Here is a 24,589-nt window from a genome sequence, read left to right on the forward strand (position 1 = left end):
TTTTAATAAACAAATGGCCAGATGTCTGAATCCTCCAGGAAGGCAGAACATTCACCAAACATCCAAGGAACAAAATTACTGATCCTTGTTACCTCCGAGGAGCTGGTCCAATCTGTAGTGTTCGCAGTCAAACTCTGCAAGCCTGGAGCAGGGCAGAGAGGGGCTAAACACAAGGTAGAAAAATGTTCACCCCACACCAGAAGGTCAGGCTGAGAGACATGCCAGCAGTAAGCAAACAGTGTCAGCAAGGACGAGTCACTAGATGATTTTCAAATGTTATCTATAATAAACCCAGACTGACTGGTACGAGAGAGAAGATTTGATTTTAATTTTTAAGTTCTGGTAGTGCTCTGGTCTTTAAAAAAAAAAACAAAAAACAAAAGCACTTTGGCCAGGACTCTCAGAAGGGACTGGAAAATTTCATGTGTTCATCCAAAGCCTTCAGCAAGTCCACTGCTTAGAGAAGGCTGAGAGCTGCTCTCTGGAAATCAAAATCAGCTGAGATGTCTCCACTTGGGCACAAAAAAAAAAAAAAAAAAAAAAAAGAAATAGATGTCCCCAAGATCACAAGTTAGTTTTGCAATAGTTGGGTTCTTTTTTCTCTTCGCTAGTATAAGCTTCTCAAGGAAAGATGGATCAACTTCCCTCCATAGCTGAAGCAGTTTCCTTTGGCCACCTCCTGCAAAACACACTCCTACAGAGACACACAACCCAATTCTCCAGCTGTAGGAAGGTGTCCTAGAGCAATATTTGGAAATAAAGCAAGAGACATCACATCTGCAGCACTATGCTTTAAAAAAAGAGTCAACAACCAGTGCAAACATATTCTTTAGAAAAAGGCAGTATAAGAATAAGTTAAAACCTATAATGGACTATAACAAAAGAGTAGATCTGCCGCTTATTTTTTCTCCAACAGACATGAGGTAGTTGTGTTGTTAGGGAGGAAAAAAATAAAGAAAGAGAGAAGTAGTAAAAATGCTACTCTATACCACACACTACTCCACTTTATAAAATTAAATAATATAAAGATGTTCCAAGGAAATAAAAATACATGTTGTACATTAAAAGGACAGACGCGTACCTAAAATATTAGGTACAAGAACCTAAGTAAAACAAAGTCCAGGTTGGTGAAATGACCCAGACACTGAAGAAGGTTCTATATAGTACAAGTTGTTAGAGCCACTCGTAGAGTGTGTAATAAAAGGCCACTACATCAGCCTGCTAGTAATAGTTACTGTGGTAGCGTACAAAGAGAGCCTTATAATCCTTTTAACCACGGGAGGGCAGAAAAGGTTGGTGGTTACAGCTCACTGAATTTGTTTGTGTTGGTTTCCACCCCCTTGTGGGACTCCTCTGACAAAATTCATCCCAATACTTCGAGGCAGTAGGTAGTGCCAAGGCGCTCTCTGGTGAAGAGAGAGTTGAGAAGAATCGCTCGGTGTACCCTGCCTCTTCCCAGCATTAAAAGATGTCTTGCCAGTCGCCTCGAGGACTACAGCGAAGTGACAGCCCCAGTCTAACGCAGAAGGCTCTGTTCTTGCTGTGGTTTCATGTCAGACTTTGGCTGATGGCTCAATCCTGCTCCCACAAAAACCAAGTTACTCATCAGCTTCAGCGGGAAGAAGATGGGCCCTTACCAATCTACCTACTCATTTCTTGAAGGCAATATGTACAGCTGGCAGGTCCAAACCCTGTTCTGGTCAGATGCTGCACTTTCTTAGCTCCTGCTGGGCTCAGTGAGTCAAGGGCATGCAGTACCTCACAGGGACAGGCCCTTACTAGTGCTTCTAGCTCTCCCATGATCAAAATCAGATTAGTTCACTCTTTAATGATTGTGGACACATGCCATGTTCTCAGATGCTGAGGATGAACTGGTTAAACCAGAGTTACTACAGAGGGGGGCCTCCTCCCGGGCCAGGGAAAGTGATTGGCACTTGACTGGCTGCGCATCCCCGCTGCCTTCCTGGATGCAGTCCGAATCTCCGCTCTCCACTGAATTCAGACTTTCCCCGTGCCTGTGGAAGCCATTGGTGAGCCCAGGGATGCAAACGGCCTCTGTTTTGTTAGTCTTTCTGTCGGTACATAACAGCTCGTCCTGGGCCTGAACCTCCGAATTGCCCATGCAGTCCACCAACACTTGGCTAGCGTCCTGCTGGGTGCCGGGAGAGCCGGGAAGAGCCAGCTCTCCGGAGGGGAGCTCTTCAGGCTCCTGGTCCTCGGTTTCTGTCTCCTCACTCTCCAGAGCGTGCAGCTGGGAGTCGTAGTCTCTGTCAGAGGCTGAAAAATCCGAATGGACGATGACCTCTGCTTCCACTTGGTGGAGGCCGGCTGGCGGATGGCTTTTCTTTGCTTCATTCTGTTATCAAACAGGGGAAAAATTAAAAAAAAAAAAAAAGACAAAGAAAAAAAATTAAAGTAAATGAAATTCAGGTAATTGAGGCTGTGACCCAACCAAGCACTGAAATGCATTTCTTTTTAATCCCACAGAGTGCAATGGGATGTACACGTGCCTCTACTAAGCATTACCTTGATATGTTTCTCAGAGCTGAAATCTTAAGAAGCATCTCAAGTCACCTCAGGATCATTATTCCTATTTTACATTTGGGAAAGCGTGTCCCAGGGGAGTGAAGTAATTTGCCCACGGTTTCTTGGCAGGCTGGAGCAACCGTTCCTCCAAGCCTCTGCCAAAGACAACAACTTTCAACACCCACCATTCTGTTTCCGTATTAAGGACTCGATTTCTGAGGGCAAGTGGGCAGCGCTCTAGAAAACTGGCTTCTGAGAGAGATCATGATATAGACCCACGACTATATACCAGGGCTCCCTGCGCCTTCCTGGTTCAATTTTGGCTATGTATCACAAAATGTTTGTTCGTTAGAGCCCTGGTCACAACTTGCAAAAGTTGGTGTAAATTCAAGCACTTTAATTCAAAAAGAAACCAATTGGTTCTCCTCTGCAGTGCTTAAGTGGAGTTCAGGGTACGGGTCTCCACAAATCTGGCTAACAAGCAGGTCATTCTGCTAGAATATCATTCAATAATTTAACAGGCAAATTATTTTGGAAGCTCACAAAGAGCTCTCTAAGGAATCAGTGCTCAGATTCTGGGCTGAGTTTGATTTAGCAGCCAGAAGACAATTCAAAGTATGGAAGTGAGATATCCCATGTGTAATTTGCGCTTTCTGTTGAAGCCAACTTTGTGCATCATTTACATATTTTAACACTTTTCTCCTTTTGTTGACAAACTCTGATGGATAAGCTGTGCTGTAAACGGTGCCCTGTAATTGGGTTGTAAAACATTGTCTTAAGTCTATCCACAATGTTAATTACATCCTGTGTATAATTGATTTTCACACTACTATCTGGGAAGGAAACACAGGTAGGTTATGTAGAAGTATTTGCTGGGGGGGAGGTGAACTTTTTAAAAAAATAACCAAAGAAATCTTCTGGTACAGAGTTAATCTGAGCAGAAGTCGGCTTGCTTTGCTGAGACTGTGGCACAGACACGATCCTTGTACAAACTCTCCCACAAATGGGAGTGCACATTTATTCCAATGAACCGGTATTAGAAACAGGATTTCCTCCCAATCTATGCACCCACATAAAGAAGACAAGTGCAGTGGAAATTGCTCTACCCTATTGGGAGAAGGAGTTTAAATCAACCCTTGATCTTTGACTCCTTTTACAGGCAAAAATGCAATACCTCCTTCAGGCTAGCACACTGTAGATCTTAATGACTGTGCTGAGTATTGCAGCTCCTAACTCATTTGGCAGGCTGCTTGCTGCGTGGCCGCAGCAAAGACCCAACGCAGACTGCTGGTGCCTGGCTCCGAGTCCTCAGGAACCGGGACTGCCACAACCCCACTGCCAAGCGAGCTGTCTGAGCCCACCCGATCGTCACCAAAAGAACGAGCTCCCAGCACAGGCCCTCAGGGGCTGGCTGGAGTCAAGGCAGATGATCAGGGGAGAGTTGAGGCTTTGAGCAATGCTTGGAAAAACCAAACAGCTTTTAACTCAGGTCCCAGCAGTCTCGCTGGCATACACTCCTATATCCAGGAAAATAAATAAAAGCCCATGATCAGCCAACTAAAGCTAGCTCAGAGAAGAAAACATTTTCTCCTGTGCTGGAAAAAGGAGAAAGGGAAATGGGGAGCATACATGGAAAAACCACATCAGAATATGTAAGTCAATAAATGACTGAAGACACCCACCATCACGGCATCATAAACCAGAGCTTGTAACAAAAGCTTCTGTCCTGCGCTGGAAGGGAGCTTCAGTGATCCGTTCACAGCAGAGAGAGGCTCTTTTGTGATAGTGTCCCCGTATCTGGCTATGCTATTTGTCCAGGGCTGGTTAGCTGATTTATTCCATGAAGACTGTAGAAGAAAATCGGGAGAAGAAAAGATCCAATTATCACAGATAAGAGATTCTTATCCTCATAAACCTGAAATGAGAAGCAGCCTGAAAAAGGAAATTTCGTGTTGGGGAAAATACTATGGTGTTAGAAGATGCAAGTTAAATGCAGAGATCACTTCTGATGGCATTGAAATAAAGACGCTCGCTGCAACGGACTGGCACAGTCACCCCATCACAACAGGCTTTATTGCTCTGTTACATGGTCCGGTGCAGAGCAAGCGGATAAAAGTTGCCAGATGGTTCACAGCCAAAGTGGGCTTTCCACTGATTCTCAAAGTCTTAGGCCAACAGGTATATCATGGCACAAGCCATCACTTAAAGGTCCCCTGAAATCAACTCCCTGCAAAGCTGCAAACAACTCAAAGCAGTATGAACCTACTGAAAAATAACGCAAAGCTGGAAAGGAACAGGGATGGTGGAAATCTAGAGCAGAACGATTACAGTATTTGCTTTGGCACAAGCAATGCTCTGCAGCATGGAGAAGGACCCTCACCCGTGTTCACTGGCACGTGTGCTCCAGGTAAGAGTTGAAGACAATGCTAAACTGCTCACTCTGCGGTGCAGACAGATTTCCTGCTCTAAACTAGGGCTTGGGTAAACACTCTGACATTCCCCACCAACACAGAGGCACAAAATTGGCGGCTTTATTTTTTTTATTTTATTTTTTTTTTGCAACAGACCACCAGGCAATTCTTAGCTCAGCTTTAAATCCCCTGGGCAACCAGTGTTACCTTGTTTGTAGATCTAATTAAATTATATGGGCTGAACGCAATTTGTTCTGGGTTCTCTCAGCTTCCCCTTGCAATAAACTGTTGAATGCACACCTCTGTGTATGGGAAATGCGTGGCTTTAAGAGCTGAAGTTATTTAACAGCTCAGACTATTAGTTCACAGGCAGAAAAGTATTTTCTTTCCAGGTTTTGATTTTATTGGGCTGTCCTGCATATACCTGAGCTCAGTCTTGCTACTGATTCACATACGTATACATATATATACACACACGCGTGTGTATGTGTGTGCTCACATTTAAGGAACACACGAGCCAGTTATCTCTGGGCTCATTCCACAGATGTTACACGTTGCCTGGACAGAAGTGAGAGGACAACACAAGGACGAAGTGAAAAGAAAATCCTGACCTGACACAACTGTGATTGTGCATGTGTGTGTGCATACAGAATAGTGGTGGTGCGAGCATGATGGTGAAGGTGAAGGGTGGTGTAGGGTGAAGATACACAGCACATTGATTCAAACCCACTAACCACCTATTGCTCTCCGTCAGGCAGGAGAAGCCCAAGTTTCTGTGCTGCATATGCGGATGCTGCTTCCACAGGCCAGATCTATTCCAACAACAGTCAACGTAGCATGAGTCCACCCGAGACGGCAAGGAGATTTCTGACATCAGCCTGACCTTGTGTGAGTCATTTGACCTCCTTGTGCCTCAGTCCATCTGGCTGGAAATTAGGTAGAAATACATGACCAGATGTTGTATGTGAGCCAGGCATTTCTAAGTCAGCTATTTAGCAAGAAGCAAATGCTACCCTGTGCTGTCAGTGCTGGCAGAAGGCACATTAAAGTCCTCATGTACGTACTGAAGAGCTGCCTGAGCCTTTCCCGAGCACTCTCTGTCCACCCTGACTTAAGTGCCAAAGGGGCTCAACACCTCATGGGAGGCAGGGCAGCGTTACATCCCAGTGCTAATGTCAAGTCATAGGAGCTTTGCTGCTGCCTCAGGATCAAACCTTAAGAAAACATGTAGTAAACGGCCTCATTTATATGACAGCACCCTGCAGAACACTGATGTCCAAGCCCAGCGCTGTGGATATCAAGCATTTGCTAATTTAGAAGTGGATGCTGGAGGCAGTGTCTTTGCCATTCCCCTCTCTCTGCAATCCTCAACAATATATTCTGACCCAAGAGCATTCCCTAATTGCTCCCTTTCTAAGTGGACAATCATTAAACTACACTTTAATAGCAAGAAACCAACCAAGCGATCACACACAGCTCACAATAAGGAATATCACTACACACGAGTACTCAAGGAATGTATTCAATTTGCTTCTGCTGCCATCTGAAAGGCTTTCTGCAGCTACATCGCTGACTGATGGCTTCTGTGCCTTTTCCAAGGAACATACGTTACTGAGCAAATACTGCCTGGAAATTTCAGCGATGAACCTACACAAATATGCACACATGCACACAAATGTGTGTCCTATTATAGATGCTTACATGCATATTTGCCATCAGAAAGATCTGAGCATCATACGCATACACACACACAGAGCAAACTTGAAAACCTTCTTGCAGGCATCCTGTGAATACCAAAAAACGTGGAAAGAAACAGGCAGCTCTACTGCAATCCCCAATGGACCATCTGTTAGCGGAAATGTCAATCTGCCATGTTTACATAGGTTTTGATGACTCTGGGAACAGCCTGTTCAGCTCTGGCTGAAATTGGCTGCAATGAAGAACAAACTTGTTTTGTACCAGTTTGCAACTTTCAACAAACAGAAAAAACCATCAGCCACACAACATGGCCTATATCCCACATGTTGTTCAAGCACATTATGTTTGAGAGGGAAAAAATATATATATAAATCCCTCTTGGGGCTCAATCTCTAAAGTTGGGCAGCAGCAATTAACTCTAGGTCTGTTTTCATCACAGACCTGAAGAAGGTCTTGTGTGCCTGAAAGCTTCTCTGCTTTTTAAAGCAGTATCTTTTGGTGTAATAAATGATACTATTTCTTTCTAGTCGAGGGGACTAGTGAATGGCTGACAGAAGACAAGGAAACATTCTTTTGGTTTTTACAATAGAGGAACGAGGGCAAGGACTGTCAGTCTAATACTGATTTAAAGAGGGAAAAATCCCTTTGTCAGTTCACTGCAAACACAAGAATGAAAACTAATAAAAACATCTTCCAGTAAAAGGTGTTTCCATTACAGCTAAATCCTTATCAAAGCAAACAAGCCTTTTCATTTTAGCCTTTTTATAGAAACTCCGACTGGTAAAAACGTGCCTAGATCATGTTACCTTCTCAGTGACAAGTAATGATTTCATGCGAATATATGAGCTGAGAATGAACATGTAGGAAATGTTGATCTTGAAACCTTCCCTGTTTTATGAGGATGGTTATTTAAACTAGCTTGAAATCCTGTGCAGAACAAGACTGGGGACATTTCAGATGTGCCCAGCTTTTAAGGGTGTCATAGCAGAGAGAAAGGGGCGGAGGAAAGGATTCACTGCAACGGCTCCACAGCACCCGGTGAGAGTGGGAAAGCTCCATGCCCTGCAAACATACAGGCATCCCTGCCTGCAGCTGTGCCCCAAACAAGGTGCAACGTAACACAGACCTCTCCCCTACCAGGTAAAGGAGAATCTCTGCTAGCTGTCAATGGGAGCACAGCTCTCACCTCAAACTTTTCAGAAAACATTGGGACTTTTTTTTCCATGCAGAAAAATTTCAACACAAAAATGACAAACAACCAGGGTAGATCCAAGTTCCCATATGTATTACAGCTTTTGCTCTCCGAGTCACGGGGATGCTTCACGGGAAACGCAGTCCTTGTGGGGAGGAGGCCCACAGGGAAGGAGCAGGGCAGCAAGCAAGGAAGGTTCCAGCTTGCAAGAAGCATAACAGCAAACATTTCCAAGCCAAAATACTTGGGTTTGGCTTCATTCAATGAAAAGCTGAAGTCTTCCATGGAAAGCAGATGCTTTTTAACATTCTCCCCCACCCCCTAAATTGGTTGGCCCAAAAGCAGCAGTGACAGAGATGTCTGGAGCACAGCCATTTTATCATTCTCAGTCCATCTGTCAGGGGAAACAGAGCTGCATCACCACAGCCTGTGCATTACGGTGTCATTTATAATGCGGGCTACCGAGGGCATCAGTCTGGGGGTCACTTCAAAGGGGAAGAGAGTAAGAGAGGAAAATCACTTGTCAGTATATTTACAAATCCTCATGTGTGACCACTGGGAAATGCACAGAAAGGAAGGAAAAGGGCCCACTAAATGGCCGAGCATACTCCTGCTAATGGAGCTGTCAGCCACCCAGAGGGGCAGCACCACTTGCCACCAGGACAGCACCTTGCTGTCCTGCAAGAAGGGGCAAAGTGGCCAGAGGGCTCCTGTGGGCTGTCCAGCAGCACAAAGAATGTCCTACCTTCTACTTGCACCATCCTGCACCCCCAGCATTACCTGTAACAGCCCAAGAGGAACCACAGCCCTACACTCGAAGGAACTGGCGATTTTGACTTGAAAACATGGGGACTTCTCAAAACCCTTGCCTGCCATTCTTTGCAGGAATCAGTTCAAGTCTCAGCATCGTTAAAGCCTTCTTGCCCTCAATCTCACTGTTCTCCAGTCCCCACATCTGCAAATGACATTCACTCACTTCTGACTGCTTATGGCATGGGGACAGTCCTTTCTTTCTGCTTGTGTACCTCCTGACAACACAGAGCCTCCAATCTCCACTGGAGAGCCTCGGGCTGCCGTAAGAATAAAAACAATAAAGAATAATCCATGGAATGCTAAGTAACGAGCCGGCACGCGAAAAAGCCTGCAAGCACAGGAGCAGCTATCACTGCCACTGCTAATGGCAAGTGCTACCCAGCCAACAGAAAACAAGTTTCAGGAGCGTAACTTGAGGACAGAGGGCCTCGAAGGCAACTGGAGAAGGTCACACAGGAGAGCTGCCAGTTCCTTGGCATCACAGCTATACAAACCTGCCCAGCAGTGGCAGCAGCATCCGACTAAAAGTCTGTCCCAGCCAACAACCTGAGCTCTGCGGTGACATGATATGCTGTTAAATAAAAGGGATCTTAGAGACATTTCTCACTCCCTTTCTTTATTGACTAGGACTGCAAGTGATAGTACCCGATGTGGATCACCCTGGGGAGCTTCCCCTTGCCAGGCTGGACCAGAAATTTCCTTCCACATGGATTTTCTCTTTCCTGTAGCTCCACCACATTCCTCACTGTGGGTTTTCACAGCCCCAACCACACACAGCTTGAGAGAATAAAAGAGAAGGCAACAAAGGCAGCTGGTCACTGTGGGGTATAAAGCTCCCAGCAACATGCAGTTCCAGCCAGGGTCCCCAAGGTTTTTGGCAGCCTGGCTGAAACGGCCACTGGAAGAAGCTATTTGCAGCACACAAGACAACCCAAGGAACCTACAACCCACACTTGGGCCTTGGCTAGTAACATTTTTTCTACAAGCAGGGAGATGCACACACCCCTAGCTGCACCTCACTCTGATTTGCATCTGTTGTGGGGACCAGGCATGTGACTCCTGCCCAAATTCCTGCCCACCCAACCAGGTAAAATCACATTGCCATCCAGACGTGCGGCCTCTTGGCAACTGCAGCATAAAGATGGTTTTGGCCCGAGTCTTTTCACCCTTGATTATACATGTCAGAGTACAGGGAAGATGCAGTGGTGCTGAGGGCTGGCTCAGGTGGCACTTCCAGCAGGAACTGGGCAGTGGAGGGAGCAAGGCCTCCTGCGTGGGAGCACATCTCCCTCCAGTGCCCGCTCCCAGCAACAACAGCCTGTTGCTCCCGGCCACCACTTGAACTCTCCTTCACCTGTCAGGTCACCCTCACCGGGCAGCACGGGTGACAACACTGCTCTCTGGGTGGCTGCGTGTGGCTGCTCCTCAGTGATCCTTGCTTCCCTACCCACATACATCAAAAAAACACAAGCTCTTTATTCTGCTGGCAAAAATCGTCAGTGTATTTAACTCTCGGTGGCCTTTCCCCATCCAATTAGGGAGGCAGAGACACTACAGCCAGAATTGCCCTTCTCCCCGAAGCTCTGATCTGGGAACACAACTCTGCTGCCAGACACTGCCAGCCTCTGCTGGGGACCCCAAGCTCCCAGGCTAAGCCCTGAGCAGCCAGGCCTTGGTATTGCCCTCTCCAGCCCCTGCTCTGCACACGTGAAAATCTTTGTGTGAACTTTTGCAGACAGGATTGCTGCCCTGGAAGCGAGATCTGGATATGCTGCCCCCAGAAAGGCCTCCCAAGGGAGAGAACTTCCCCCCAACCCCGACCTGTTCTCAGGGTAAGTCACCATCACTAAAAACATTTGTTCCTTATTTAACAGAAAGAGCTGTAGGAAATGCCTCACACTCTTCGGCTTGGGTCCAGACAGGCAGCTACATTCCACTGAAACCCATAGATGTGGCTTGGCTGCAAATTGCCTCTCCTTCAGCCGAGCGCTGATCTGCCACGGCGCTTGGGGATGGCCAAGAGCATGGCTTCAGCTGACAGGACTATTAAAGCCAGCAGAAGACACTGTGTTTCCAAAAGACCATACCCACACCGCCACTAGCAGCAAAGATGGGTCTCCCGGTTAGCCAGGTATCCTGAACTCACCTTCCCTCTAGTGACACATGAGCGCATCGTCGATGCAAACGTGAAATCCCATGCGCTCACAATACATTTGTTTTACTGAACCTCCTAATTACTTTACATGCTCTCCCTGGGCTACAAAGAGAGACATAAACAGATTAACTAAATTAGGCCAATTAAAGGTTCCCTAATGGAATGAAATGTTTCAGGCAAGCTTGAGAGAGGAAATGGGCAGGGAGGAGTGAAAGATAATGCAATGTCAGGCAAACCAAGCAGAGCAGGAAAAGACTACTTGAAAAAATCAGGTTCACAAATAAAACACAATTTCACCTCTTGTGTATCTTCAAGGGTCCTCCAGTGAGCACACCATTTACGGACAAAGCTCCTTTTACTCTAAGCAAAAGAGTAGCCTGGAAGGCAGAGGATCTACTCTGGACATCACCCTTTCTTACACCACAGTGCAGCTTTCTGCAGCAGGAGGTCTGGTAACTGCTTCTCTGGGGATGAAAGGTCACTGTCCCAGGGGGCAAAAAGGGGTGGTGGATGACACAGCGATCCCAAACTTAGGTCTGACAGCCAAGCCCGAGCCAGTCAGTTTTACAGAGAGGGAAATGCATGGCTGCCCAGCACCAGCCTGCAGCCAAGACTAACAGCACCTTGCAGAGCCAGGACAAGATCAGACCCTGGCTTTCCGGCAGCGACAGACCAAGCAAAGGCTCTTGCCTAGGGTGGGAGCCCAGCCACCACATGCATGGGTCCTTACCTTCCTCTTCCCATGAATGATGTGCTCAGGCAGGCTTGTGTGGATGAGGCTGTGCACTTCCGTCAGTTCTGTGATATCCCCCAGGGGCACAGGTGCATCCTCCGGGAGTGGGGACATGAGGGACTCTAGCTCATGCGAATCTGAGGTGGCACTGGGAGCTGCCACCCCTTGCCTGCTCCGGTGGTAGTAAGTGTGGTTGCCAGCTGCCTGGGAATCCAGGCCGGGCAGAGCCTCCCTGAGGGAAAACAAGCAAGAGCTGACATCTCTCATGAGCCTCCCTTTCCTCTGTCCCAAACAGCCATGGACTGCCAGAAGAAGTGACCCCCTTAAGGCCATCCAGCCTGTCCTTGTGGAAGCACCCAGGCCCAAGCCCCTGCCCTGCTGCTCCTGAGGAATACTCTATCCACATCCTACAGTTACAGCTTTTGCTGCAGTAACCTCTCTCCAGACACATCTCTTCACCATCTTCACTAATCCTAAAGCTCATACAAAGCACAGTGCCGGATGCCAAGCCCTCCCCCTCACCAGTGTATCACGAGTCCCAGCACTAGAGCAAGTGCTCTCTAACCCCTGCCCGTGGGGAGTTGTGTCAGTCCTGTCATCTCTGCTTTACAGGTTAAGAAACGCAAGAGGACAGAAAGGTTTGGTGGCCACATTAGGATAAGACATCAGAAGTTTATTGTTACTACTCCTGAGATCTGCTGCCAACTCAAAGCTCCTCTTAACCATAACTTGTTTTCCGATCATGGTCTTTCCAAATGCTTGTGGCTGGATTCAGACCCCTAGAAGGGGGTCTGAAAGAACTGGGAGTTCTTTCATTGTTTTTCCAACGGGAAGTTAACAAACCCTTAGAGCTGTCCAACCTCAGAAGCACAATACTGCCTACACTAACACACGCAGGTAATAATCTGGCAAACAGTGTTTTTTTCCCCATAAGTCTAACAATGCAAATTAAAGAGAAACTACTGAGAAAATAAATCAGTGAAAAGATAATACTAAATATGTTTCTTAGCTAGCTAACACTCCCAAGGCTCAATCTTTGTATTAACTGATGTCATATACCACATCCCAAACAGCCCAGCTGAACATGGGAAAGAAGCTCACAGTGTTTTTTTTGTCTCCTTCCACATCAGCCTCCTTTACCTCCTGCAAAGGCGAGGTGACACCTACCTCTGCTTGCTGTTGCGGAAGCTGGCACACATACAGAAGAGTATGCAGAGCAGCCCCAGGCAGACTCCCACAATGATTCCCGTGACAGAGTGGATATCCAGAACATCTAGTAGGGGAAGGACAGATAACACCATCTCAGCTGCTAGCAGGAAGAAGGCACAAAGTATCTTACGTTCAGAGAAGCACCAGCTTCACTAAAACCAAAAGGTGATGCCTCTATACACATAATGGAAGAAGACTACTCGGCAGTAACAATTTAGAGCAGCTTAAAGCAAACTGGCATCTATGCACATTCATTAATTTCACGCTACACAGGCCTAACGGAAAGGCAGCAAGATGCAGGTTGCATGGGCCCTTCCACAGGAGCTGGGATGGGAAGAGAGATGAAGTTCTGCAGGACGGGTTCTGGAGCTGCCTGAGGCCTGCGGAGCTGCACCTCTGAGGACTCTGCCATGATCCTCTGCACTGGCCTGCACACAGTCATATCTCACACCCTGCACAGGGACATCAGGCAATTGCTTGGCAAACAGAAATGCCTCTGCTGACCAATGGCCATCTCCAGCAATGCAACTTGCTTCCAGCACCAGGACAAAGGGGAAATTCGTACCAGACAACTTCTCCCGGAGGGTGTGCACATCCTTAACATTTGAATAGGGACCAGATCCCACGACTGTCTTTGCTCCCATCTTGAAGAAGTATCTGGTATCACTTTCCAGGCCATGCACTTCAGTGCTGAAGATATTTCCTAATCAAATGCAAGACAAAAGAGGTTTAAAATGTGCAGTTTCAAGAGTATTCAGAGGCTGCAGCAAAGCCGCAGTGGAATTCTGTTGGATGTTCAGAAGTGAGGGATTCTGTGTTATGAGCTCTAAGATGTAATTCATACACCTCTCTGGTATTAACGAACTTGCAGCTTAAAAAGCTGATCATACAGAGCGCACGTGGTGTTGCTGGCATACATTCTCCTAGGAATTACTGGCTGCCAGCCTGTATCTGCAGGATGTTTGCTGGATGATAATGGCTATTTCAGCCTTAGACATGCATGATTTCATGTCTCTCAGTAGTCATGTCCTTGGAGTCTCCTAGATGACCAGGAGCAAGGCCCAGCATATGCTCTCAAGAAAGGTGGCGGCATGAGCTTTTGAATGTTTATGCACTCAAAGTCAGGCAAAAATCAGGGCAGTAGGACTGAACAACCAGGACTCTGTAAGCAGGGAAGGTCACAGGAGGAGGAGGAGGACCTGGTTGAGTATTACAGTACCTCGAGGAAGCTCACCTTCTCGCGTCAGCAAGGTCCACATGTCATCAGGCTGTGTGTTGTTGGCGTTGTACAGGATAAGGTACTCCACAATGATGCCGTTGGGCTCAGCAGGGGGGCACCAGTGCACCTGAACAGCGTAGGGGTTGAGTGGGTGCAGCCGCAGGTCAGATGGAGGAGTTGAGGGACCTGAGAGACAAGTAAAGACTCAGCATGAACAGCAGAAATGAGAAGAGCGGCATTCAACCTGAAGGGCATGATGACTGCCCCTTGTCTTCTGTGAATCATTCTCAGTGGTGCCACAGTCATGTTTGCAACCATAAAATCCCGAGTGACACGGGTGGCCAGACATGTAATCCAAAGAAGCTGTGGAGAGTGCAGAGGGGAGGCTGCTGAGTCCAAAACAGGGCAGGATTTGTGCATCATGGCCAACCAGACAAGGGAAATGTGACAGTGCTGATGAAGCCATGCAGCTCAGTTTGAGACTGCAACGTTGGGTCATATTTGAATGAACATTCCTAGCACACCTCTGCTCCTTGTTGCTTTCTTCTCCATCCTAGTCCCAGCTAGGAGCACGACACACCACACCTCCGAAGCCCAAATACCAGAGCTCTCCCTGATGAGCAGGGTTTCTCTGAACCCAAAGTAATCCCACAGTAACACGCTCATCTCTGTTTACAAAGAAGTACTCCTTTGATGGGCTTGGGAAAGCCACCAGGATGCTTAGCGGCTCTCAGCCTTTTATGTACTCACAGACACCAGAGGTTGGAGGTGATCTGAGATCACCACATCTCTCAGGGGCACATTAGGAGGGATTTGATAAGAGATTCAAGAAAAGCCAGGAGAAATCAGGATTCAATTCCCATAAATACTCACGGTCAGGAAGGGTGAACCGCTCCACCACACTGCCAAAGGGCCCATCAATGCCAACGCCATTGGACTGCACAGCAAACTCATACCTCGTGTAGGGCTTCAACCCACTAATGAGAATGTCTTCATCCGAGCTGCCAAAAGAGGACACATTCACAAGGTCATGAACACTAGATGGTTCTCCCACCAACTGCCACCTTGGTACCTTACCAGAAGCACTGTAAGAGGTTTCCTAAGTCCTACAGTATTTGATTGTTCATCTAAAGGTTTATCTCCTGCAGTCATGTGAATGCAAGAGCACTCAGGTCCCAGTTACAGAGCAAAGTTCCCAGCCTCCAGGACCATTTTTGATGAACTTGCGGAGAAAAGCTTGACAACCTGGCCGGGTTATAAGCTGAAAATCTGCACAGGAATCCAGATTTAAAATACATCCCCAAATTATCGTAACTGCTTAAACCTCTACCAGTTTTTAAACCAAACTTGTGAGGACCATCTCACAAATCATGAATGCTTTCAGAATGGTCATAATTGCACTTGGCTTTGTTGTTAACACAGAAATAAACATGTAAGGTCTGATCAGAGCAGAGAAGATGCAGAGACCAGCCAGTAAATGATCCCCTACTATTTAAGTCATAGACGAGTCTCAGTGCCACATTTCACCAGCTCTGAACCTATCTGTGACCAAGGCAGACCTTTCCAGCATGTGAAACACCCAGGATTCTGCTCAGCACTAGAATTTCCATAAAGGTTCCTCCTGCCCTGTGTTTATTCCTGACATGAGCAATACATGGCAGACGAACCCATAGCATCCTGCCTTACCTTGTGTAGTATGTAACGAGAGAGGCATTTTTCAGGCCCCAAGGGCTGAAGCGCACAGTGTAGTTGACAATCTTGACTGTGGTGAAGTCAGGTTTCTTCCACCTGAGCCATATGGAAGTTGAGCTGTTGGACTCAGCATAGACTTGGACTGGGGGCAGCGGAGGACCCTTCTGCACAGGGGGATCTATGGTGCAAGACAAAATGAGAAAAGAGATGTGGCGATGTACATGGCAGTAAGGCAACGGACAGCCATCATGGACACAGAAAACACAGAATGAAATAGGCCTAGGTCATGAAGTCTGCACGGATATGGTGGCCTCCAACATACACCTAGACGCCCAGCTTAGCCCTTCTGTGCATGCAGAGGTTCATACTGTGGAGCACAGGAGGTCAGCTTCAAAGCTACCCACCTGACAGGCCCACACCGGTGTAAGGAGGAGCCCAGACCATTCACCGTCCCACAACAGACTGGCGGAGCTGAAAATGGAGCCTAGGTCTTCAGAGCTTTTACTTTCTTTACAACACTGCAAAACACCTGGCATGCTGCTAATTCATGTTCTCAAATCTTTATAACATACGAGATGAAACCCAGGTTATTTGGCATTTCCAAGACCATCCCTGAGCCGCTATCGGGGCCAGAAAAAACACAGTGAAGGCCATCCACACCCAGTACAAGAACAACCCTAATGAGAAGGAGGATATTTTGCTCCTTTCTCTCCTTCCTGAGACAATTCCTCCAATGCATTTTGCAATGACTGTCAAAGGGAGTTTCCTTATATTTGGACCTTCTTCATCTTCATATTGTTCTTCAAGTTCATCTTCTGTAACTTTACCTCTACCCTTCCTTTGAAGCCACATGCCAAGCAGAAGAGACAGACAACAAATGAAGGGCATTCCTCACCTACTGCTGTTGCAGGTGCCTTTTCTGTTTTGCCCTTCCAAACCGCTGCATAACCATCTTCGTGCTTATTGAATGCCACCAGCTTCACCTCATAGAGTTTCCCAGGAGCTGGAAAAATCAATCAGGGTTTGTCTGGGGTTATTTTTGTTACCAACCCTCCCCAGTTAGACACGTTTTCTTTGATCTGACCAGCTTTTTTCACCATCCAAGAAAGTAGCTTGAACAGAGTTGTATTTGCTAAAATACATCAGGGAGCCCCCCTTCCTCTTACAGGCTTTTCACATTCAAATACTGTCTCACAACTGGTGCATGTATCATCACAGCTACTCTAGTTCTCCCCTCACTTTTAACAGAAATTATCAGCAGCAAACGGACTTGTCCCAGCCACCAAGGGTTAACCAGTGTCACCTCAGGATCTCCTGATCTTTCTCCCTTGCAAACTATTAAAGAAACCCATGCATGACAATTCTTCTCTCTCCCCCACTGCATTGTTTATTCCTGAGGAGTGTGGACATCCTCTCCTCTCCAAAACGCACCTCCCATTTTTAAAGCCTTTTCTGATTTATTCACTGCTGTGAGGATCTTCCTTCCAGCAAGTCCTCACACGCCCTGTTAAGTCATTGTCAGCTTTTGTTGTACAGTGACTATTTTGCCTCCGCAGAAGAGTTTCTTGATTTGCAATTAGAAAAGCAACAGCGCACACAAAACCCACACCAGAAACCCAAGGGTCCTCATTACACATCCTTCCCATCAGACAGCCACATACTCTACGGGGAACATCACACTTTGACACAAACGGAGCTGCAGGACAGGGTGCTCTGACTCTAAGCAGTGCTGCCCTGGTCCAAAATTTGCTTCCCTCTTTCCTCTGGAGTCTCATCAGCTGAAACACTCCTCTGGTGTGTTAAGTCACATCTGAGGATTTTTTTTTCATGGAGATGTTAAATCAAGGAAACAACTTAGGAGATAGAAAGTTCTCAAATAAGACACTCGCCAGCTTCTCCCTTCAGTAGCCAGCCCATTCAGAAGCTCAGCGACAGCCATCCAGACTGTCTTTGGTTGCCTTGGCTGCACTGCACTGATGAAGTTTGCTAATTTGGGACGTGCCTGTTCATTCCCTGCCCTGATAGATCACTGCTCTCTTTGCCAGACAACATAAGCAGAATAAAACCTTTCTTATTGATGCCAATTTTATTATTACTGCACTGATTACGCTCCCAGAGGCTAATGGTACCAATTACCAAAGGCTTTCTCTGCTCCACAACACATGTTCGAGCTCAGAATATAAAAACAGTTCAGCCACATTTTTCTCCCTGAAAGAATCCCAAAAGCAAACAGAGTTTTGTCTGCCTCCAAGGCAGCCTGATCTGCATTTCCACACCCTCCAGCCACAGGAAAATGCTTCAAATCCACACAAGGGGGAAGAGGCCAAAGGGTGCTCAACTTCCAAACAGCTGAGACCACTGGGCTTGATGGAACAAAGAACCCCACAGCCTGTCTCTCGCCAGCACACACACTCCGCCTCCTGGCTGAGCATTTGGCTGGGCTTCACTGGGACACGAGCTCATCACAGATGATGTGATCCAAAACGATGAGGAAGAGCTCACAGATGTGATGCAGCTGTGGGCAGCTCCTGTTGGAGAATGAAGTGAAGGAAAGGACAAGTCCTCCATCTCCATCCCTGGGTAGGATCGATACAGCAGCCACTTACACGTAAAGCCAGAGGAGCTCTACTGCAAGATCAAGCAATTCGCATTCTGAAAATAGGGCTATTTTAGATTTCTCAGTCAGAGGCTTGGCTTCAATTTTTATACACAGGCCCAGATGTTCAAGCTCTTAGAACATGCAGACACAAAGCACTATCAAGCTGTCAAGAAGCTAGTAGGCAGCACGAAAACAGATGTATTTCACTGCATTCCATCATACATTAAATATAAGCAGAATAATCTAGTCCAGATCATTTCAAATCACTAATCTGGATGACTGTGTAATATATCCAATACGCTAAATATGTTGTTTCATTCAGTTTTTCAAGGTGTTCACGCTGGCCAGATGCCATATGCCATGCTTTCCCGTAAGTGGGAAAATAACCTGATCTCCATGGAGTCTCTCCCAAAGGAATGCACTCTTCCTTCATGGGAATGTAGAAGACAGGATGAGACCCTTACCGTTTATTTTTCATGTAAATTACAGCCCTGGTAGTTGCACACCATTACAGAGACACCTAGAATGTAGATGGAAATGAAGGAGAATTTCTCAGAGAAAAGCCCTCCTGGTGATTCAGGAGAGCTTCCTTTTGATTTTGTGGGCTCATGAAATTGCTCTATTTCTTCTGTGCCTTTGAACAGCTCTCTTGCAGGATTTCAGCACATAACTCTCAGACAAGATACAAAGAGTATCATTAATAGTATCACTCTAAGGAGACATGGTTTGCTCCAGAGATTAGCACGAGCATGGGAGAAAAGTATTCTTTTATTTCAGACAGCTCAGATGGAGATAGCTGGGACATTACCAAAGGCAAAATTGAGAAGCCAGATGTTCGGGCTAAGGCGAAGGATGAAGAAGCCTGCAGGACAGAGAAGAGCTGGTGGGCAAAGCTGGCACCATTTCAGTAGCAGCATCAGCCAGTGCAAGAGAAGACACAACAAGAATCTTGAAGTGGATCAGCCCAAGGACCCTTACTGCAGTGTAAAACATAGTCTGATGCTACAGGAAACTAGGGGAGGGAAATGTGGGCAGGGCTCTTTGCTGGTTTAATAGTTGTGCTATCACTGTGAATAAAGAGTAACTGTGCTCAAGAAGCTCTGTCCGAAGCTGCTTTCTGCACACCCATCCACCTCTGTCTGAGGCATGCCTCGAAAGGAGTTGTCTCCCCAGCAAGTGCTTCCCCTCTTGCCCTCCTGTGCTCCTGGGGAAAAAAAAAAACCAAAGAAGGAAAACCAGGAAACCAAAATCGAGCTCTGCAGGAACAAGCAGTGGGACAGGAGTTTTGTCTCTCAGGCCACATCCCAAACCAAGACAAGACAAGGGGCAGAGCCTTGGCTTCAGTGACACTGCAGAGACGTGGAGCCAAGGTGCCTATAGTGACTGTGCTGCAGCAGTACATAGCCTCCAACAGGGAAGCTGGACCTTGTTTTCACTGACATGGTACACAACCATGTCTGAGCTACAGCCTTTTATTCCCAGGATTTCCTGACACCATTTCAAACACTGGAACAGGCTTCCTAAAGCGGTGGTCGATGGCCCATGCCTATCAGTGCTTAAGAGGTATTTTGGACAATGCCCTTAATAATTTGCTTTCTCTTTCTGAAGCAGTCAGGCAGTTGGACTGGATCGTTGTAGGTCCCTTCCAACTGGAATTGGGACATATTATAGACATAAATAAAGAACATTCCATTCCATTCTTATGTCTTCAAGCTCTTGACCCAATTTGTAGTTTCAGCTGTGACACCTCTTCAGCAGCCCACCTCCTATGGGCCAGCCTGGGCAAATTTCACTCTCCCACCAGACAGTACCATTCATCAACATTCAGCCCCCATAACTTGACATCAAGAGATACGCCCAAAAGACAGTGTTGGATATTTTGTTTGTTTGTTTTTACAGAGGAATCTTAGGAGAGGTTTCCACTGCTGTGCTTCCCAGGCAGACATCCATGACCTGGGAACCCCCCCCCAGCTGATTCCCCATCAGCCAATGTGCACCAGTGAGATCACGTTAGGGCTGCCAACCTTTCCTGAGACTGCTACCCACTCTGCCTACAAGACCCCTGCCACAGACATAAGTACCTGTGCAGGGTAGCTCCCTGCCATAAACCTAAACCCTTCTAAATTCCAATCACTCCTCCTCCTTGTTTTATGTCCAGACCCCCTGCCTTTCTCCGCACAGCCAGATTCCTGACCTCTTCCTTTACTGTACGCGTGCAGGAGCATGTCATTCAACAGTAAGGGGGAGAAAAGAGAACATCCACGGCTGAAAGAAACCCGAGGTTCTCTTCCTGACACAATGATAGCCGATACACAACCGCCACATCATAAGGAAACTATTAGGGCTTGACGAATGCCCAAATTTAAGGAAGTAATTATGGAAGAACAAGCAGCCTTCTCAGCATCATCATGCCAGAGCATTTGGAACCAATTCAGCCCACTCCCGAGCCCTTCTGCTAACTGACTTGCCAGTGGTTAGTGCAGCGCGTGATGATGTTCACATGTGGTTTCCTCAGTGCAATAATTACAGACCTAAATTCTTCAGAGAAACTCATAACTGTTAACACCCTCTCAGTGGCAGGATGGCTGCAACATGGCTGGAAACCTACTTAGCGATGACACAAACTGTCTTTCCAGGTGCTGCAGCCTGACCTTTACACCATGCATAATATATATGCCAGACGTGTAAGATGAACCACCACAAGAAACACTCGCCCTGCAGTCTCAGCTCACTGGGCAGTAACAGGAATGAAGCATCAAGTGGGGGATGGAAGAACTCTAAGAAGCAGAATCCTGTTTCAAGGATGCATCTGCCGTGACTCCCTTCTCTCTCTCCATCCTGTATGAATGGGCAAATCAACTAATTAGTACAATCAGATGTTAGAAACATAACTCCTTATGGGAAACTCCAAGTGCAGTTAGCCAGGCAGGCAGATCTGTCTGTGGTGCAGACTTGCTCTCCAGCCAGGGACACCCAGTCTTCTATCCCTTTTCCCTGGAGGTGAAGGAGAATACTGACCCAAAATTAGCACACTGTGAATCAACCCACCTCTGCATTTTAACAGAGATAGATTTCAAATAGCATTCCATTATGGAGCTTCTTAGAAATACACAGGGAAAGAGCGATCATTCTCCTCACTGGAGATTTTAATCTAGGCACTCTTTACAGTGACACAATAAAAACCACTAATTGATTCAGATCCACTTATTAGAGTATTCTAAGTATATTAGTAGTCCTTCATAAAAATACAATCCCTGCTACACTGGTGTCAGAAACTTCTGTGTTTTAAACTCTGCTTAGAACAAGCCCCAGGAGTCCCACTCCAAAAATGATTTTGGGTGCTCCTAAAAAAAAAGCTCACATGATTCTGGTCCTATGTATCTGCAGCGAAGCAGGTAACTGAGCCTCTTGGAAGCATCCTGGGACTGCTATGAAGAGACAGACCCTGGGTTTCTGCACCAACTGCTAAGAAGATGTAACCAGCTAACCTAGTCCAGTCAGCTCGTACTGCTTCACTTTCTTCTTTAGTTTTATGGGTCCGACGTCCCAGCTCTCATCTTCAGCACCATCCAAAGGGCTTTCATCACTGGAGTCGTCTGGGCCCACTTCTCGGTAGTAGAGTTTGTAGCCAGATATCTGGGCATGGTTGGCTGGGGGCTGCCACGTTATCAGGAGAGACTCCATCTTCGCTCGGACTTTTAATTCCGTTGGGGCAAATGGAACTAGAAGAAAAGACAAGAGAAAAACATTCAGCCACTTGTCTCCATTTCCCTGCTCTACCGAATCCTCCCTGTCCTTGGCATTGAAGGAGGTGTGTGAGGAAAGTCTGTCCTGTGAGTGGGATGTCTCCACTGTGTGACAGAGTGCTACAGTTAGACTCTACTGTTGAATTTACCAGCTGGGTGATACAGGAAAAAACAATGTCACAAAGCCATTATGGGCATTTCTTGATATATTCTGAGATAACACCATCTTTAACCACTGCTGGAGCCTGGCTTGGGCTCAGCTCTGTTTGGCAGAATTCTCTATACACTCCCAAATGTAGTAACACTGGGGTCTGGGGATTTTGTTTGTTTCTTTCTTTCTTTTTTAGGAATTTTCACAGCTGCTTATGGAGGGAGGACCAGGCAAGCAGCAAGACATACAGGGGCTGCTCAACACAAAGATAAAGTTGGGTACCAAAACCAACAGTTATAATTCCCTAATGAAAGCAAACATCTCTGATCATGCCTCAAGTTCCCCAATATTCTGCACACCCCACGCTGAATCCCAGGCAACACCCAGCCTCCTACCATGCGTCTGGTTGTCTCTGTCAGGAGTCCGATGCTGGGTCCACTCAGAAGGGGCCCCATAGCCCACACTGGTGCTGGCTGCGATGCGAACTTTGTATACTTTGTTGGGATGGAGAGAGTAGAGTGTGATTTGTGTCTCATTTCCACCCACTTCAATGGAGGTAACCTGATCTGCTGGAACCAAGGTGACACCACTGAAAACATGGTTTTCACAGTCAAAGAGAAATACAACTGAGCAGCTACAAAGCCCAACTACCCCCATGTGGTCTGCACACCCTGGGCCAGCTTGGCTTTGCCCAGTGCAGTCTCACGCCACCAGGAAAAATGAGAACTAAAGACTGGGCAGAGCTAATATCCTGACTGACAACCCCCTTCATCACATTCAAAACTGCAGGTTGCCTTCAGCACCACTGAGCCTGCCTGGAGGGGAGCTGTCAGAAACCTTACTGCTGCCGATGTGATGGCAGAACATGAGCGCAGCCGATGGTAGATGATGATACATTCCAGTGCTTGTCATCGTTGTATTTAAATCCTCACCTTAATTTGAAACAGAACTGTCCAGCAGTGCTACTTTCTGCAAAATTCACACCTTCACCCATGCCAGACTGAGGTTTTATCGCTCCCTCTTCAGCCCACCCAAGTTCATAAGGGAGATAACAGGAAATTTAAACTGACAATGGCCTGGGATTTTCACTATAACAACTAATTGGTCTTGCTGAAGACTCACATTGCCTGTTTGGTGAATGCAGCTTTCCAGCTTCACCTGGTGTAAGCTCAGCTGGGAGTGCTGTCCCTGCTATGTAACAGCATATTGCTGAGTGTGATCCCTGGACTGCAAATGTTTCCAAGGTTTTACGATGCCACAGAGCCACGTGCAGGCTCAGGAAAAAAGCAAGCAAACCAACAAAACAAGAGCCAGGAGCCACAGCACAGACTACTAATCCAGATCAAACACATGGGAACATGTCCAGCACTTCATCACACTCGCCATCCTTCTCTTAGTAAGAATCATGACGTTGGGAAGTGAGAAGCTGCAGAGCTTTGACGGTTTTAAGAGCAAATACCCAGAAGGATTTGCAAAGCAAGCACATGTGGAATTGGAATAGCCACATCCAGCATAGGTAAATGTTACCATCCCTGCTGAAGGCTTCTCACAGGGTCTGACAATATAAATAAAACCGGACAAAACTCAGCAATAGAGCAATATAGCCTCTCCTGGACACTTGCTTATTTTCCACAAGGATCACCTTGATTAGATTCCATTTTAAAGGAATCGAATCCATTTACCCTTCTTCCCCAACCATCATAAAGCTCTTCCCCCCCAAAACACACCGTGCAGATGGCACCAAAGGGTTGCTCATGCAGATGTCTGTGGGCCAGCACAAATATGCAAGTGTCAGGCCATTCCCCTGGGGACACAGGCTCCTTCACAATCACAGAAAAAGGCACCTCGGAATACTGTGAAGTAGCACCACACTGGCACTGCTGTGACCAACAACAGCAGAGCCAAGCTGAGAGGGCTGTTCTCTCCTGGGTAAAAAGGGGTCCCTTTGTTTTCAGCCTTCCACCTCCTCCCCTTGACAGGACATTGCTGGAGCAGAAGACACAACCCCCCCCAAATGGCGTTTCCCTCACCTCCCTTGAGGGTGCAGTAGTCGATCTTGTACTTTGTTATCTTGCCATTACTCAACTCCGGAGGAGGAGGCAGCCATGTCACACGGATGTCACCAGGAGTCATGCTCGACAGGGACAGCTGAGGGGCAGCACTAGGAACTGGGTAGAAGCAACATCAAGAAGTCAGCAAAGACTGGGGCAAGACCTCAACACACATCTGCGAGCTGAGTTGGCTGGAGGCCACTACCTGGTCTTGGCCCTGCCCAGCCACTGGCAACATGCCGTCTGTCCCCGGGGGAACCAATACTCCACAGCTTTTCAACAGCTCAGAGCATCGGTGGGGTGTCTGGGGAGGGGAGATGGTGGTCTGCTCAGCTTGAACAGCCTGATCAGAGCCTGCTGCCCGCACCGCATTGCTCCCTAGGGATGCCGTGTC

The 24,589-nt window shown here is 47.0% G+C and overlaps 1 protein-coding gene across 1 annotated transcript in view; it reads right to left on the bottom strand.

Moving 5' to 3' along the window:
- Positions 1–1,746: 1,746 nt before the first annotated feature.
- IGDCC4 (immunoglobulin superfamily DCC subclass member 4) overlaps positions 1,747–24,589 on the bottom strand; it is a gene marked incomplete at its 5' end in the record, with an annotated part of 94,768 nt that continues 71,925 nt past the window's right edge. Inside the window, 12 exons of the mRNA XM_082488708.1 lie at positions 1,747–2,356; positions 4,209–4,373; positions 11,526–11,760; positions 12,696–12,801; positions 13,303–13,440; positions 13,972–14,142; positions 14,830–14,957; positions 15,643–15,826; positions 16,544–16,651; positions 21,736–21,969; positions 22,540–22,713; positions 24,175–24,312. Of these exons, the coding sequence (XP_082344834.1) occupies positions 1,826–2,356; positions 4,209–4,373; positions 11,526–11,760; positions 12,696–12,801; positions 13,303–13,440; positions 13,972–14,142; positions 14,830–14,957; positions 15,643–15,826; positions 16,544–16,651; positions 21,736–21,969; positions 22,540–22,713; positions 24,175–24,312 (2,312 nt within the window). The 3' untranslated portion in view covers positions 1,747–1,825. The remainder of the gene's footprint in view (positions 2,357–4,208; positions 4,374–11,525; positions 11,761–12,695; positions 12,802–13,302; positions 13,441–13,971; positions 14,143–14,829; positions 14,958–15,642; positions 15,827–16,543; positions 16,652–21,735; positions 21,970–22,539; positions 22,714–24,174; positions 24,313–24,589) is intronic.

Source organism: Vanellus vanellus, assembly GCF_965231255.1.
Source record: "Vanellus vanellus genome assembly, chromosome: 11".
NCBI lineage: Eukaryota > Metazoa > Chordata > Aves > Charadriiformes > Charadriidae > Vanellus > Vanellus vanellus.